Consider the following 16,797-nt stretch of genomic DNA (forward strand, 5'->3'; position numbering starts at 1 on the left):
CTGAAAGGCAAAATCTATAGGACAGTAGTGAGGCCAGCTACGACGTATGCTATAGAAACTGTGCCCCTGAGGAAAAATAACATCAGCAGGATGGAGGTAGCAGAGATGAGAATGCTTAGGTGGATGTGCGGTGTGACCAGAAAGGATCGTCTGAGAAATGACTATGTGAGGGGAACAGTGAAAGTTACCAACTTAGGAGCAAAGATACAGGAGGCAAGGTTGAGATGGCAAGGAAGGAGGAAGCATGGGTGGCCAAAGAAGAGATGGAGGGAGCTGGTAGAAGGGGACTTGAAGATGAAGAACTTGGATGTGGTGACAGCCCAAGACAGGAGGATGTGGAGGAGACTCATCATCAACAGTGACCCCATTTAAGAGGGAGAAGCTGTAGAAGAAGAAGAATTATCCAAGTCTAAAATCTTATACTGCTTATTGTAAACAAGAAATCTATGGTTACCAAGATTTTCCATTATTTAATTGATTTTTTTTTTTTTTTTTTTTTTAAAGATCTTAAGAAGATTGTTGAGTTGTTAAAGTTTACTTCAGAATATTATATATTCCTTTTAATTTATGTATCTTACAATTATTAAACTGTTTTTTGTTTTGTACACAGAAGTGTGAAGACTCAATTTACACAATTATTCAGTAAGTAAATATATGTTCTTAAAAATATGAAGGAATTATCATAGCACTATACATATATCTAGAATCTTACTTGTGTACCTAAATTTCAGTACAGAAATCTGATACCACTTGCAGCCTATTTCTACAATGGGTGTAATCAATGACAGGATGTAACAACTAAACTTTTTACAGTTATCTGGAATTTTGATGGTGGATAGATGTATTAGCTAACTGTTGATGGCAAATACCTTGGTTAAGCATTCCTACTAGCTTGATAAGTGGAATTTGAGAAGGAAAGCAAATGTAAGTTGTGAATGTTCCAAGATGATGATGATTTCACTGGTTGTATAATTTTGATTGCAGGAAATCAAGCTTTAGAGATAGGTAAATCAAAGAGAGGAGAGTGATAGTGACAACAAATCAGAGTAACAAAGTTCAGTACACAAATTTTGAATAGGGCATGTCAAACAATAGGAAGTGACATCTCATACCAGAAAATTGTGGCATGGGATGTCAGGTCTGATGAAATTCACATGTGTCACTTCTTGTGAAAGAAGAAAGACTGTAAACTGTAATTTGGGCACTTGAGGTGGATGATAGTTAATGATGTAACCAGCTGAAATTTCATTAGTAGGTAGCTGTGCACATCATTTAAACTGCTGTTAAAGCCACAAATATTGTCAGAGTGGATATTGAAACTTTTTTTTTTTTTTTTTTTGCAAGTAATATATTTTACGTGGCTGGTACTTTTTTGTGATAGATTTTTTGTGATCTGAAATAAAACCGAATTTATACAATGTCCATTGCTAATAGAGAGGAAAAGAAATAGACTAACAGCATATGACTGGAGGTGAATGACTTGTAAACACATTTGAGAGAATCTGATCTTCCACCAATGCATAGCTTTGACAATTCCTACTGCATGCACTATATTTAAATTCCCTCTAAGTATAATATGGCAGAATAAGTGATAGTAGCAGAATTATGCAACAGTGTGTCAGGAAGCCTCCTGATTTGTTGTTAACAGGTTCAATCCTATATACTATCTAACAAGTTAGGTGTTAGTCTACTGGCTACAATTTAATGGTACACATGAAATGCAATTTCAAGCAATATTTATTTTTCTAAAATGCCATAAGTATAATTCATTATGATCTGAGTATAAGTATAATGGCAATCTGATTTAGTAAATTATTATAAAATATTACTTACTGATTTTACTCTATGCCCAATTCCCATGATTAGTTCTCCTTTCTTACGCATTGTATTAACAAATTCCATTGGAATCATTTGTGTGTCATATGCCCTGCTGAACTGCCGGGCTGCAGCATCTAAGGCCCCTCCAAAACGTTCTCCCTAGATGGGGGGGGGGGGAAAGAGAAACACAACATTGCAAAATGCTAATAAAAGTAAAATTAATAAAATATTAAGTTTTGTATGCATGTAAGCAATTTATCAATGTTCTAGTCAACTTTTTTAATATCCTTTATTTCTTCCATCAACTCAACAGATTTTTTTTTTTTTTGTAGGGTTAAGCATTGAACAATTTTGATGAGAGAATTAGGACCCAAAAGCATTACAAAGAATATAAAATGATGCTTTATTCCTAAATGAACTGTTTTATTAGAAGAGGATTATACTTACTCAATTAATTTCAAAATCATTGCATAAGGGTGGTAACAGACTGGAAGTGTCTAATTATAGGCCAGTCTGTGTGTCATCAGTAGTTGTTAAGATCTTGGAGAAAGTAGTGAGGGACCGTGTACAGCATTGGGCAGATGAGGGTAATGTTATCTGTGAGAATCAACATGGATTTGTGAAAGGACGCTCTTGTTTTAGCAATATGCTAGCCTTTTATAATAAAGTTACAAGAGCATTAGATGAGGGAAAGGCATATACTGCAATTTTCTTAGACTTGGCGAAGGCATTTGACAGGGTGCCACATGATAAGCTGATATTTAAGTTGCAGCACATGGGTCTGGATGTCAGATTGGTCAACTGGATTCAGGATTGGCTGTCTGATAGGTATCAGAGAGTTGTGTATGGTGGAGCAGTTTCCAGGAGGCAGAGGGTTACAAGTGGGGTCCCACAGGGCTCAGTACTAGGACCTATATTGTTTAACCTTTATATCAATGACATAGCCAGTGGATTGCAGGGGGATATTCAGTTGTTTGCGGATGATGCGAAGCTGGGAAGGATTATTAGTAATAGTGCAGATGTGGTAGCCCTGCAAGAGGATTTAAATAAGCTAGATAGATGGGCAAATGAATGGGGGTGTCAGTTTAATGCAGCAAAATGTAAGGTCTTGAGGTTTGGGAAACATCGATGGGATGCTGCATACTCTATGGGAGGAGTTATACTGGAGGAAGTAGGGGAGACAAGAGATCTGGGGTTGATGATTGATAGAAACCTGAAGTTTAGGGGACATATTGCAAAGGTGGTGAAGGTAACACAGAGGATTGCTGCTATTATGAGAAGGACACTGACCTGCAGAGATAAGAGGGTTATCATTCCGTTGTATAAGTCTCTGATCAGACCACACTTGGACTATTGTTCTCAGATTTGGTCCCCAGGATTTGAAGGGGATAAATTAACTGTGGAAAGGATACAAAGACGGATGACAAAGATGGTTTCAGGACTGTACAAGGATAGTTATGAGGATCGGCTGAGAGAATGTGGACTGCAGAGTTTGGTGGATAGAAGAAGGAGAGGTGATATGATTGAGACTTTTAAACTGTTGAGAGGTGGTTACAGGGTTGACACTGGGGAGTTCTTTCGCTTGGTTGATCAGCGGGAAGGAGTGATGACAAGAGGCCATCCCTGGAAGTTACGAAAGGAAACTGTGAGCAAGAGGGTAAGGAGTGGTTTCTTTGTGTGGAGGGTGGTTGAGCCGTGGAATGCATTGCCTGATGGAGTGGTGGGAGCGAGAATGGTCAGTGAGTTTAAAGAGTGGTATGATAAACTTTGTGTTTCTCAGGGGGGGGACCTCCCCTCGATGAGTCTTGACAGACTTTATGTCTTAGGAAGGACCTCCCTCGATGAGTCTTTTGACTCCTTGGAGGCCTGAATAATAATAATAATAATAATAATAATCCTGTTTATCAGTTTTATTTACAGAACACATTTTCAATATACAATTTACATTCTTTGTCAGATGTATAATTTCTTGTATGTTTCAATGAAACTACTTAGAAATGATGTGTCTGATAAAGAATATGACTTGGTTTAACAATCATATAAAGATAAAACAGTCAAGATTTTGAAATTAACGGAGAAAACCGAATTTCCATTTACAATGTGATTAATTTTACAAGTGAATTATCTTTTCAATACTCCAAACTAAAATACTTAGAAGTAAATACAGCTAATATCTGAAATGGATGAAATATGATATATAGAAATTAGGAAATGCAGTTCAAAAGACTAGTAGAGATGAAGTAGCAAAATGAGATGCAGACAGTGTGGATATTAAGAACAACCAATCAAAATAATACAATAACAAAACTAAGTAAAGTTTAAATACAATTTTACATTCTGATGACTGTAGCACCACTGTTTGTACAGTCCATATAATAAGTAAAACAGGAATTAACATTTTATGGAAATTGAGTAAAACAAAGGATATATCAATCAAATTAATGCATGCATGAATGTCCTTAAGGTATATGGAAAAAACAGTCACAATAAGCCATAATTCACATGTATGAGGAGGAGATACTAAAGATGGTGCATAAATTAAATAGGCATTTGACAATAGGATTGATGTCATCAGGGATGCTAAAAGAGTGTTTAGCTGAACTGGGTGTATAACTTGAGTATCAATACAGGGGCATTTCCACAGGAATGGAAAGAATATAGATAATCCCATTGTACAGGGATGGTACCAAGATTGATGTATCTAACTCTCAACATATCGGTATCTCTGGAGTAGTGATGAAGATTGTGAAAAACTTGGTAAGCAAATCACACACACAGAAAGAGAGAGAGACAGAAGAAACTTTATTAGGAACACCTCATTTAAGAAAATACTGTTCCTAAAGCCATCACATCATGTGGCTACCCTTTTGGAAAGAGGATCATAATAAAGGACCATGCTTTCATCCAAGGTGACGATAGATTGTAGCACATCTCTGATTCCCTTGGCAAATCTCTAAAACCTTGCAGGAACAGGTCACATGATGCTCCTTTTGAACTGAAGAAGGAAGTTGGGGCACCCACCTTGGATTGACCTTTGTCATGTGAAGCTTCTTGTGAACGATGTGAAAGACAGTTGTTATAGAAAGCCCCAACCTCGCTGAGATTTCTTTGAGCTTCAGCCGTGTGTCATTGAGCAGTTCCTCCTCAATAAGAGACATTTTCCTCAGTCATCACTTCCACAGGTCGATCTCACGAGGATCATTTTCGATGCTGTCTCTTCCTAGGTGAAACTGTTTGGCCCATTCCTTCATGGTGGAATATGAAGGAAAAGCTTCCCCATAAATACCATCCAACTGCTGTTTGATAGCACATGGAGAAAGCCTGTCTTTGGTGAAAAACTTCATCATCACAGAACACTACTCAATTTTTAACATTATAGCCACTTAAAGTTCCACATGTTAGTCAAACAAGTGCCTCCAACTGAATGACAAAGGTAGAGAGTTGAAACTTGTACACTAAGCCCCCCCCCCCATAGATGGTGCTATCCGTCACACATAGCATTTTAAAATTGGTGCGATTTTGTATGTCAGATCAGAAACTTTTGGAACCTATCTCGTAAATGTAAAGTTATGTACTTTGGATTTGGAAGGTGGCATATAGTTATTTGCTGATGATGCAAAGACAAGACAGGCAATCAGAAATGAATTGACATGCAATACTTGCACAATGATTTGAATAAGCTGGAATTGTAGGCACATGAAAATGGCTATTAGTTCAATGTTAGTATATATATTAAGTAATGCACTTTGGTGTGATGAGATATCCAATGACATGTTATATTGATGTGCTTATGCTAGAAGAAATTGACCATAGGGATCTTGGAGTTTTAGTAAACGGTAAGTTGAAGTTTAGGGGCCACAGAGCAAAGATTGCAAATATACACCTCAGAAGATAATTGCGATGCTGAAATGAACACTGACATGTAAGAATAAGGAAGTAATTTTGCCTATTTATGCAACCTCATCTGGACTATTTTATGCATATATCTGGTCTTTAGGCTTCCAAAATAGTCATATTTTCATATCCATAATCCAGAGTATTTTAATAATTAGGTGTGACACCTTTTCGCTACTCGTATATGAAAATATGACTTCTGCATTACTTTAACCTTAGTATCACCTATGGGTCTGGCTCCCACTGATGAAACCTCAATAAAGATCAAAACCAATCTGATTAGTGATCCTTCCCATAATGCATAGCATCATACATACTCATAAGGATATGTGCTTTGCATTATGGAATACTAAGGCAAGTGATGTGAAGTCATTACCTTCTATATACAAGTTGCCCTAGTCGTAGCAAACACATGCAATCCAGAAATATTTTGTCTATGCTACAAATCCAGAGTCTGAAGTGAGGAATTATCAGTGAGCAAAACTGCCCTCTTTTGGATGGCATCAAGAATTTGAGGGAAGTGTTTTGCACAGCACCCAACATTCTAAAGTGGAGGTAATTTTGGATTTGCAGTTCATAGCTGGACAGACAAAAAGTAATATCTTGAGTGATAAAAAATATATATATATACACACATCATATTATTTTTAGAGGCTGAGGAAGTTTCGGATATAATGGGCCAGGAAAGGATAATTTTCTTCGATAATCAATCCAAGAAAAGTCCAGTCTTAATGATTGAGGAGAATGTAATGATTCAACTAACATCCTTTTTTTGCAAGAAAAAAAAGGATTGTGTTTTGGGCATTGTAGGGATCAATGTTTAGGACACATTGCATATCTTGAAGCTTTGGATGTTTGAACACTGCAAAAGTTGTAGAAAGTTTTTTTACCTTGGGTATACCATGCGTTAAAGATACCAAGCAATTTTATATAAACATGGTTTTAATCTTCTTTCCCAAGTAAGCAAACAGACAAGTAAGTCAAGTTTGCACCTGAACGTAGTTCAAGTCTGAGGCAACTCATGGTAAAGGTGGAGTAAGCTCCGATCACTTTCCTTAGTATTTTCCTCTAATGCAAAGCACATCCCCTTGCGGAGATGTATGATGCAATGCATTAAAGGCAAGGGCCACTATCCAGACTGGTTTATTGAGCTTACTCTCCACCACAGACTTGAACTACGTTCAGGCACAAATTTGACTTACTTCTCTGTTTATGATAATACTGTTATTTTTGACCACACGAACTATAGGAGAGAATAAATGACTACTATTTGGGTTTTTTTTTTTTTTTTGGTCAAATTTATTTTAAAACAAAGTTATACCAACTAGTTTCACCAACTGTGGCTGCTGGCTTCATCAGGGTAAAAGATGTATAAAAATAATAAGAACACTTAAATGCTAAAAACTGTTAACACTAAAACCATAAAATAAACCGAATACAAATGTATTTTTTATAAAAGTAGAAGAACACGTATAGTGCATGTATGATCTGCTAGTTGTTGTGTAGGAACAATTTGTAGTTGGCGGCAAAATTCAGTTCTGACATGTTGAAAGATCTAACAAGGGTCTTCCAGATCTCGAGCAGAATCAGTCTTTGGTTTCTATTAAGGTTTTGTTCTGAGCAGAGAACAGTTGTGGCTTCTTTTATAATTCGGGAGCAGAAGTCCTCCTCTAAGTAGGGCATTGAGCTTTTATTCCATTCTATAATGTGATTATTCCTAGCAAAATGAAAGGCTAACCCCAATTTGTTTTCTCTATTATTATTGATGATGTGCTCCTTGATTTCAAAACATCTTGAAGTCTGGATGACTGTCTTTTGGAGATCGTAAAAATTGAATGGTCTGTGCAGGTTTAAAAGCTACTCGTATACCATGTAGCTTGAGGAGTCTGGTAATCTTATTAGAAATTGTCCCTACAAATGGAATCCCAATGGTAAAATTATAATGTATATCTTCAGGTTGTCTTTGTGTGTGTGTGTGGGGGGGGGTCACAGAAAAGTATCTTGTGGATCAATTTCTTATGATAACCATTCTTTGTAAGGTCATTTGATATCCCGGTAAGTTCAGCTTGGAAGTCTTTATCATCTGACGTAATGAGAGAGGCTCTAATTTTTAGCATGTGTACAATGCTGAGTTTCTGAGAAATATGGTGTGAAGAAGTGAAGTGTAAGTATTCACCTGTATTGGTGGGTTTGCGATAAACTGTAAGGTTGATACATCCATCTAGTGATTTCTTGATTAAAATGTCCAGAAATGGTAATTGGTTATCTTTCTCAAACTCTAGAGTGAATTTAATTTAATACAATTGTATTACCTTGATTACTTTGATGGACCAGTGTTTCACTCAGGATTTCTCCATGAGTGCAGGTCACAAAGATGCCTCCAACGATCTCGATCTTGAGCCTTTCTCTTCCATGTTATACCCATAGATTTCATTAGTGGATCTTCCTGGTTTTCTCTTTATTCTTGGTTGCCAGCTAAGTATTCTATATGTCCATCTGTTATCCCTGAGTCTGGCTATGTGACCTGCCCATCTCATCTTGCTTTCATATACTGCAGTTACCACATCTTTTATGCCTGATCTCTTTCTTAGTTCCGTGTTTCTAACATGTTCCATTCTGCTGATGTTACAAATCCTGCGTTCTATTGCATGCTGAGTTATTCTGAGAGTCTCTTCTTCTTTTCTTGTCGTGTTCCATGTTTCCAATCCATACGTGAATGATGGTAGAATATCACTATTAAATAGTTTTGCCTTCGGAGAGATGTCAAGATTTGGATCAGTAAGTGATTCTTTAAGTCTGTTGAATGATAGCCATGCAGCTTTCTTTCTTTTTGCTAGTTCTTCAGATAAATCGTTATTCATTTTTATTGTTTGTCCTAAGTACTTGTATGAGTCGACTTGTTCTATAGGGATGTTAATCAATACATAGGTGACTGTCACTTGTGTAGATGTTTTTGATCCATTTTGTTTTTTCATCTTACTGCTGTTTGTGTATACTTTTTCACCCATTTCTTCTAGGTCTTTTGGGTTGTGGGATATCAGTACTAGATCATCGGCAAACATAAGAATTTGTAGCTTTTCACCATCTATGCTTATTCCTCCGTTTAGGTCTATTTTTTTCAGAATGTATTCTAAAGTGCTGGTAAATAGATTTGGAGAGATCACATCACCTTGGTGGACCCCTCTCTTTATATCTATATTTATAGGTTAATCAAATAGGGTTATTTGTGTGGTCTGATTTTTGTTAATTTCTTTTATCATGTGGATATAAGTAGGATCCACATTTATTTCCAGTAAGGCACTGATGACTGCATTGTGTTCTATGGTATCATGCTTTTTTAAAATCAATAAAGAGGAAACATAGAGGGATTTGGTATTCTCTGCATTTTTCTGTTAGTTGTGAAATGACCTGGATATGATCTATTGTGGAGAAGCCTCTTCTGAATCCTGCCTGCTCTCTGCTGGAGTTGTCTTCTAGAGTGTTTTGGATTCTGTTCAGTATTACTCTGTTCATGATCTTATATATGTGAGAGAGTAGACAGATTGGACGATAGTTTTTTATGTCTTCCTTGTTCCCTTTTTTGAATAGAAGTATGGTTTTTGAGGTTTTCCATTCCTCTGGAATCTTTCTTTCTTTGAAGTACCACGTGAATCTGGCAGCCAAGGCGTTGAAAATAATTCGTCCACCTTGTTGGATTTCTTCAGCCTTAACATGATCAAGTCCTGAGGCTTTTCCTTGACTCATTTTCTTAATGGCATGTTCTATTTCTTCTGGAAGTACATCTGGTATATTGCTTGGTTTTGGAATGATAGGTTCTGAAACGTGGCACTTAGTTGCATAGAGATCATTATAAAAATTCTGCACAATTTCTTCTATCCTATTTCTATTAGTATATTTTTCTCCATTTTGATCCTGTAAAGCAGATGGAATTGACTGTTTAAAATTTAAGTCTTTCTCTATTTTTTTCAGGCTGGTTTTTGCCTGCACTGCTTCTCTTAATTTTTGTATCCTGAAAGCTTTTGTAGTCTTCTGGAATTATTTTCCTTAGTAATTTACAGATAATTTTGTATTCTAGAAAATTTTCTTCAGATTTCTTCAGTTCTTTTCTCTTTTTCAGTAGTTCTAGAGTTTGAGGTGAGAGTCGTTCTCTTTTTTTTTGTTTCACAGTAATTTCTGATTTTTTCTTGCACTCGTTGAATTTATTAATAAAGTCAATGTAGTCATCATTTATGTAACAGTTTTTAATAGTCATTCGGTCTCTTCTATGTACTTCCTGAACTTGTAGTCTATTTGTTTGGGTTGTCTTTTATGGTTTGATGTTGCCCTGATATGTTGTTCTTTTTTGTGGTCTATTCTTATAATGGCTCATAAACTAAACCGTATACAGTTGTATATGGTTTATTTTATAGTTTTAGTGTTAACAGTTTTTAGCATTTAAGTATTCTTACTATTTTTATACATCTTTTACCCTGATGAAGCCAGCAGCCACAGTTGGTGAAACTAGTTGGTATAACTTTGTTTTAAAATAAATTTGATCCCCAAAAAACCCAAATAGTAGTCATTTATTCTCTCCTACAGTTCGTGTGGTCAAAAATAACAGTATTACCATCATGAATAACCTCCATGGGGAAACTAAACACTGGGTATGTTGTTTTGAGCTACTTAAATATGCAAAAAGGCTAAACTGTTGAATCAACTTACGTTTCTGAAGAGATGCAGAAACCATAATATAATTCCTAAGTTTCTTATTTTGAGAGAACGATTCCATTTAAGATGGGCTAAGCATATATATTTCAAAACATCTTTGGCACTTTTATGTGAGCGGATACAAAACACCAGATTTGAACAAAACTGAATAGACATTCAATGCCTATCAGATTTACCAGGATATCTCCAGTACTTTAGACCAAAACTATGGTCACTTTTAGATAGAATGATTAATAATAGCTATGAGAAGACCTTTTTAATCAGTAAACAAAGCCAAATCAAGAAATTCAATGTTCTTTACGATAAACATTTTCAGTCAAAACCTGCTTTACCAGACAACATGGTGATATGTAATTCTCTGATCACATTCTATCTAAACCGGAAAGGAGTATTCTCAAAAAAGGCTTCAATTTTTCTATTACCCCGATCTAATTCCTAAAGTGGACATATTACGTAGTGTAGAAAAGGCCGTTTTGTCGCTAACGGAGCCCATAGCTAATGATCTCAGACTTAAAAGCAGTATCATTCTCTCTTCTTCAAGAGCTCGCTATCAAAACATCACTCGTCCAGAGAAAAAAGGCATGTTTAGGTTAAAGATATCATATTAAAAGCTGATAAAGGTAACTGTACGGTTATCTCAAACACCAGTGATTACAAAAATAGGATTGCCAACTTACTTTCTGATACATCTACTTATCGTGTTCTAGATTCGGATCCTACTTTAAAGAATTATGATGATACCAATGATTTATTACGTAATATGGATAGCTGGCCAACAAAATTAAAACGAAGATTGAAGTCTATGCATCCACTGACACCGAAAATGGTATACCATTTTCGGTGTCAGTGGATGCATAGACTTCAACTGTCTGGTCCACAAAAATGGTATACCATTACGCCCAATTGTGGATGGTATTAATTCGCCTACCTATTTATTATAAAAATATCTTGCAGGTCTCCTGAAAGCACACATCCGCAATTCTGATACTTATATACGAAATTCAAAATTTCGCGGAAAAATTAAAAAATATCTCCATCTCCAATATAGATCTTCTGGTAAGCTTCCTAAAATCTTCTACTGGGATTTGGTGAATAAAGATGTAACATCCAGGCTTGGATGTTACATCTTTATGGAACAAAGAAGTGATGTCCCTCAAGACATCACTTCTTTGTTCCATCACTGTTTAACATCTAACTTTTTCCTATGGAACAAAACTATTTATCAGCAATTAGCAGGTCTTGCAATGGGAAGCCCTCTTTCACCACTCTGTGCAGATCTCTTTATGGAGAAATTTGAAAGTATAATTTTATCTCAACTAGACCCTAAACCCACAGACTGGTGGAGACACATTGATATTTTTATTGTTTGGAAAAATAAGGAAAAGGACTTGCTGGATTTTCTAAGCAAGATTAACTCTTTGCAACAAAAAATTAAATTCACACTAGGTTATCTTGAGAAAGATAACCAATTACCATTTCTGGACATTTTAATCAAGAAATCACTAGATGGATGTATCAACCTTACAGTTTATCGCAAACCCACCAATACAGGTGAATACTTACACTTCACTTCTTCACACCATATTTCTCAGAAACTCAGCATTGTACACATGCTAAAAATTAGAGCCTCTCTCATTACGTCAGATGATAAAGACTTCCAAGCTGAACTTACCTGGATATCAAATGACCTTACAAAGAATGGTTATCATAAGAAATTGATCCACAAGATACTTACTTTTCTGTGCCCTCCCCCGACAAAGACAACCTGAAGATATACATTATAATACTACCATTGGGATTCCGTTTGTAGGGACAATTTCTAATTAGATTGCAAGATTCCTCAAGCCACATGGTATACAAGTAGCTTTTAAACTTGCACAGACCATTCGCCAATTTTTAAGATCTTCAAAAGACAGTCATCCATTTTTTTAAATATGCTGGAGTTTACAACATAACTTGCTCGTGTGGCTTGAACTATATTGGCCAGACTTCAAGAAGTTTTGAAATCAGGATGAAGGAGCACATAGGAGGCATCATTAATAATAGAGAAAACAAATCGGGGTTAGCCTTTCGTTTTGCTAGGAATAATCACATTATAGAATGGGATAAAAGCTCAATGCTCTACTTAGAGGAGGACTTCCGCTCCCGAATTATAAAAGAAGCCACAACTGTTCTCTGCTCAGAACAAAACCTTAACAGAAACCAAAGACTGATTCTGCCCGAGATCTGGAAGACCCTTGTTAGATCTTTCAACATGTCGGAACTGAATTTTGCCGCCAACTACAAATCATTCCTACACAACAACTAGCAGATCATACATGCGCTATGCATGTATGCGTTCTTCTGCTTTAATAAAAAATACAATTGTACAGGTATCCCTCGATTAACGCAGTTAATTAATCCCTTGATGTCATCGCGTATATCAAAATTGCGTTAATCAAATCTAATAATCAATGGTAAAAAGTACAATTCGTCCAGGATTGATTACTGTATTAACAATTCGTTTTATATGGTACTCTTTTAGGAAAGATAAAATGAATGCAAAGTAAATGCTTAATAAATGCTTGTACCTACATTAGTTACTGCAATTTTTTTATGAAAAGAAGGTATCAAAAGTCGTTTGAATAGTTGGTTTTTTTCTTATCGGCATAAATTCTACGATAACAAGCAAAATGACTCTCCTGGGCAAACAAGCAATAAAACATAAAAAAAAAAACACTGATGGTACAAATTAAGTGGATATTGAATCCAACATTATTTCATAGCCAAATATAGAAACTACAAGAGTTTCGTGTCGAATATATAGAATCTAAAAGTTTCGGCAGATGCAAGCATAAGCAACCTTATGGGCAACTCGTAGTAAAGGTGGAGTAAGCTCCAGATCACTTTTTTTTTTTATCACAAGCCAAAGGCTTATGATAAATAAGCCTTTGGCTCTCTATTTCAGTAATACATGGTGGTTTATTTATTTTCAGTTACAATCTAGAAATTATTGAACAAAGAAACAAAGGGAAAAAAAAAACTAAACCATCTCTCAGATAAAATTTACTGTCAAATATCACAAACCTTTACATAACATATGTTAAACCGAACTGACAGCAAAAAAAAAAAAAAAGCGGAATATCACTCGTAATATATGAATGTACAGCTACTTATGCCCTCCAAGCTATACACTGAATTGTATAAGAATATTTATATTAAACATTTTGCATGTATCTGTCAGATCAGCTGCGAGCTCTGCAGGGTCAATCAAAACTTGCTGCGTATATCAAAGGATTACCGCATAATTAATTTAATAATTCGGCAATCCCTTTATGTTTTAAAATTATGTTTTATTTTATAAATTAATTTTGGAGTGTTAATCAAATCCTGCGTTAAGCAAGAGATACCTGTATTCGGTTTATTTTATGGTTTTAGTGATAACAGTTTTTAGCATTTAAGTGTTCTTACTATTTTTATACATCATTTACCCTGATGAAGCCAGCAGCCACAGTTGGTGAAACTAGTTGGTATATGGGAAATAGGATTAAAACCAAGCTTATATAAAATTGCTTGGTATCTTTAATGCATAGTATACCCAAGGTAAAAAACTTTCTATATCTTTCTCTCATCCTGAGAATTTATTTAATAAGGTCAAAGCACCTTGTGGCGACTTGTTTAGGTAAAATTTATAAGTTCTGCATTACATTCACATTTTTAGGTCTGGCTCCCATTGACAAGACCTCAATAAAGGTCGAAGCCGGTCTAGATAGTGGCCCTTGCCTTTAATGCATTGCATCATACATCTCCACAAGGGGATGCGCTTTGCATTAGGGGAAAATACTAAGTGACTCCACCTTTACCACGAGTTTCCTCAGACTTGAACTATGTTCAGGCAGACACTTGACTTACTTGGGAAATAGGATTAAAACCACGTTTATATAAAATTGTTCATGGATGAACAAGAAGAGAACCAACTTCATCTTATTCATTTTTGGTATTTATCGATATAGTGATACTTAGTTCATAGTATTACACCACTATCAAGGTTCAAAGATCTAGATTCAGTGACACTCATGGGAACAGAGCAAAGACAATTGGCTCTCAAACAACAATTGTCACCAATAGCCATAAAAGCAAAAAGTTTATATTATTCAGAATCTTCCCAAACTTGAACAAAACATTTTCAATGGTGTATGACTTCATATTAAAGTCAGGCTTGAATAATTCATCCAATCTTTAAAGCTGTGTTTAACAAAGCATGGCCTGCAACTGGTCCACGGAAAGAGATTATCAATCTTCAGAAAATATAAAAATTCAAATATGCGAGTTGCCAATGGAGAAAATCAAGCCATAAATAATAATAATAACTTAAAATGACAGAACTGTGTAGCTATTGTTCATTCAAGTTTATGAAACTGCAAACATAGAGCTAAAAGTTGAGTTTCCATTAGGAAAAGAGAACATGGGCAAATCACAGGTGGAAATGAAGACAAGACTGGGTCTAATGCTAAGAAGTTTTGCTAAGCCATACCTATTAGGAATTTTACTCAAGTGTTATCAACTGTGGTCTCCCACACACACACACACACACACACACACACACACACACCAGCCATGCTTGACAGAACAGTCGCAGCAAGATTAAGATTATTTGCAAAATGATCTTGAATCCTCCTAGTTATCTGGTGGCTGATCTGCATAATAACTATTTTAAAAGTGTACCCTCCAAGGATTAGAAGTTTAATTTAAAAAAAAACAAAATTTAATTGTCGAATTATCTAAAATTGGTTTGTCACTGGTTATAATCCTAGGAATTCTTCATTCTTTTTTGTAGTTATGAATATTGGTTATTGGTAGTATAGAGACCACATATTTATTAACGAGAACTAGTTTAATTAAAATAACAATAAACCTGACTAGTTTCATAACTAGTATGTGGTTCCCACCCATGGAAAGTTATCATTAAACTTATAGTACAATTGTACTGTGGGTAGGTTAAAGATTTTTCTCTGCATTTTTATCATTTTTTGTAATTTTTATAATCCAGAGACCATGTTCTAGAGACCACACATGGAGCAGGGTCTCAAACCCAGCGATGAAATTTATCTCCTACCAAAAAAAGTTGTCATATTTACATCATCAGGAAAAAAAGATCTTGTACTAACCGATAAAAAAAAAAAAAAAAATAGAAATAATAATCAATTACACAGCAGAGTGGAAACCACTGAATTAAACTGTGTGTGTGTGTGGGGGGGGGGGGGGGGGGCAGAATAATGGCTATTCAATGATACTGCTAAACTTTGAAAGAGCATCTGACAAGATTTCACATAGAACTCCATTGCATAAATTGGAACAAATGGAGATGAATCTGGTGATTTGGATAGAAGGTGACTGACAGATATTAAAGTGTGGTCATTGGAGGAGTTGAATCCAGGAGAAGGCAGGTGACCAATGGTGTACTGTGGGGATCACTACCTAAACCCTCTGTTGTTTAATTTGTATAACAATGATATAGGAAATAATTTCACAGGAAATATTCAGTTGTTTGCTGACAATGCTAACTGGGAAGAGCAATGGTAGATGAAGGTGATGGAAAGATTCTGGAAGACTTAAACAGACTAGCAGTATGGGCAAAGGTAAATGGCTGCCAGAAGGTATGCACTTTGGGAAGAGGGATCATAAGCTGTGTACTATATTTGATGGAACTTAACTCCAGGAAACTGATGAGGCCAGGGAGTTGAAGTTTAGAGAAAAATTGCAAAAGTAATCAAAACAACACATCAGATAACATGGTTGTTGAACACACAAGTAGAGAGAGAGAGAGAGAGATTGTTGTTGTCCTATATAAGGCCACATTTGGACTACTGTATACAGATTTGGATTCCCAGATTCCATGAGGATGAAGTGGAGAGGATCCAGAGGCAAGTGACAAATATTGTGGCTGTCTATGGAATGCTTCCTATGAGATTAGACTGCCAGTCTGTGGACTACAAAAATTAGCTGACAGGCAAAGAAGAGGAGGCATGATAAAAACATTTAAGTTATTACATGTTTTGTTTTAACATTTAAGTTATATACAGATTTGGATTCCCAGATTCCATGAGGATGAAGTGGAGAGGATCCAGAGGCAAGTGACAAATATTGTGGCTGTCTATGGAATGCTTCCTATGAGATTAGACTGCCAGTCTGTGGACTACAAAAATTAGCTGACAGGCAAAGAAGAGGAGGCATGATAAAAACATTTAAGTTATTACATGGCAAGAAGGAATTACCAGTGGACGTTATGTAAGAGTGTGGTTAGCAAGAGTGTTAGGACTAGATTTTTTTTTGCTTGGAAGGTGGTGAATCGGTTGCCTGTGAATAGTTTAAGAAGACATATGATAAGTGTTGTGAATA

At 35.8% G+C, this 16,797-nt stretch overlaps 1 protein-coding gene across 3 annotated transcripts in view; it reads right to left on the minus strand.

Moving 5' to 3' along the window:
* ATPCL (ATP-citrate synthase) overlaps positions 1-16,797 on the minus strand; it is a 555,953-nt gene that overhangs the window by 24,416 nt on the left and 514,740 nt on the right. For all 3 annotated transcript variants that reach the window (XM_090394661.1, XM_090394662.1, XM_090394663.1), the window contains exon 24: positions 1,834-1,977. In XM_090394661.1, coding sequence (XP_090250787.1) covers positions 1,834-1,977 — 144 coding nt within the window. The remainder of the gene's footprint in view (positions 1-1,833; positions 1,978-16,797) is intronic.

This window comes from Typopeltis vanoorti, chromosome 6, assembly GCF_054136105.1.
Source record: "Typopeltis vanoorti isolate ZY-2024b chromosome 6, IOZ_Tvanoo_1.0, whole genome shotgun sequence".
Lineage (NCBI taxonomy): Eukaryota > Metazoa > Arthropoda > Arachnida > Uropygi > Thelyphonidae > Typopeltis > Typopeltis vanoorti.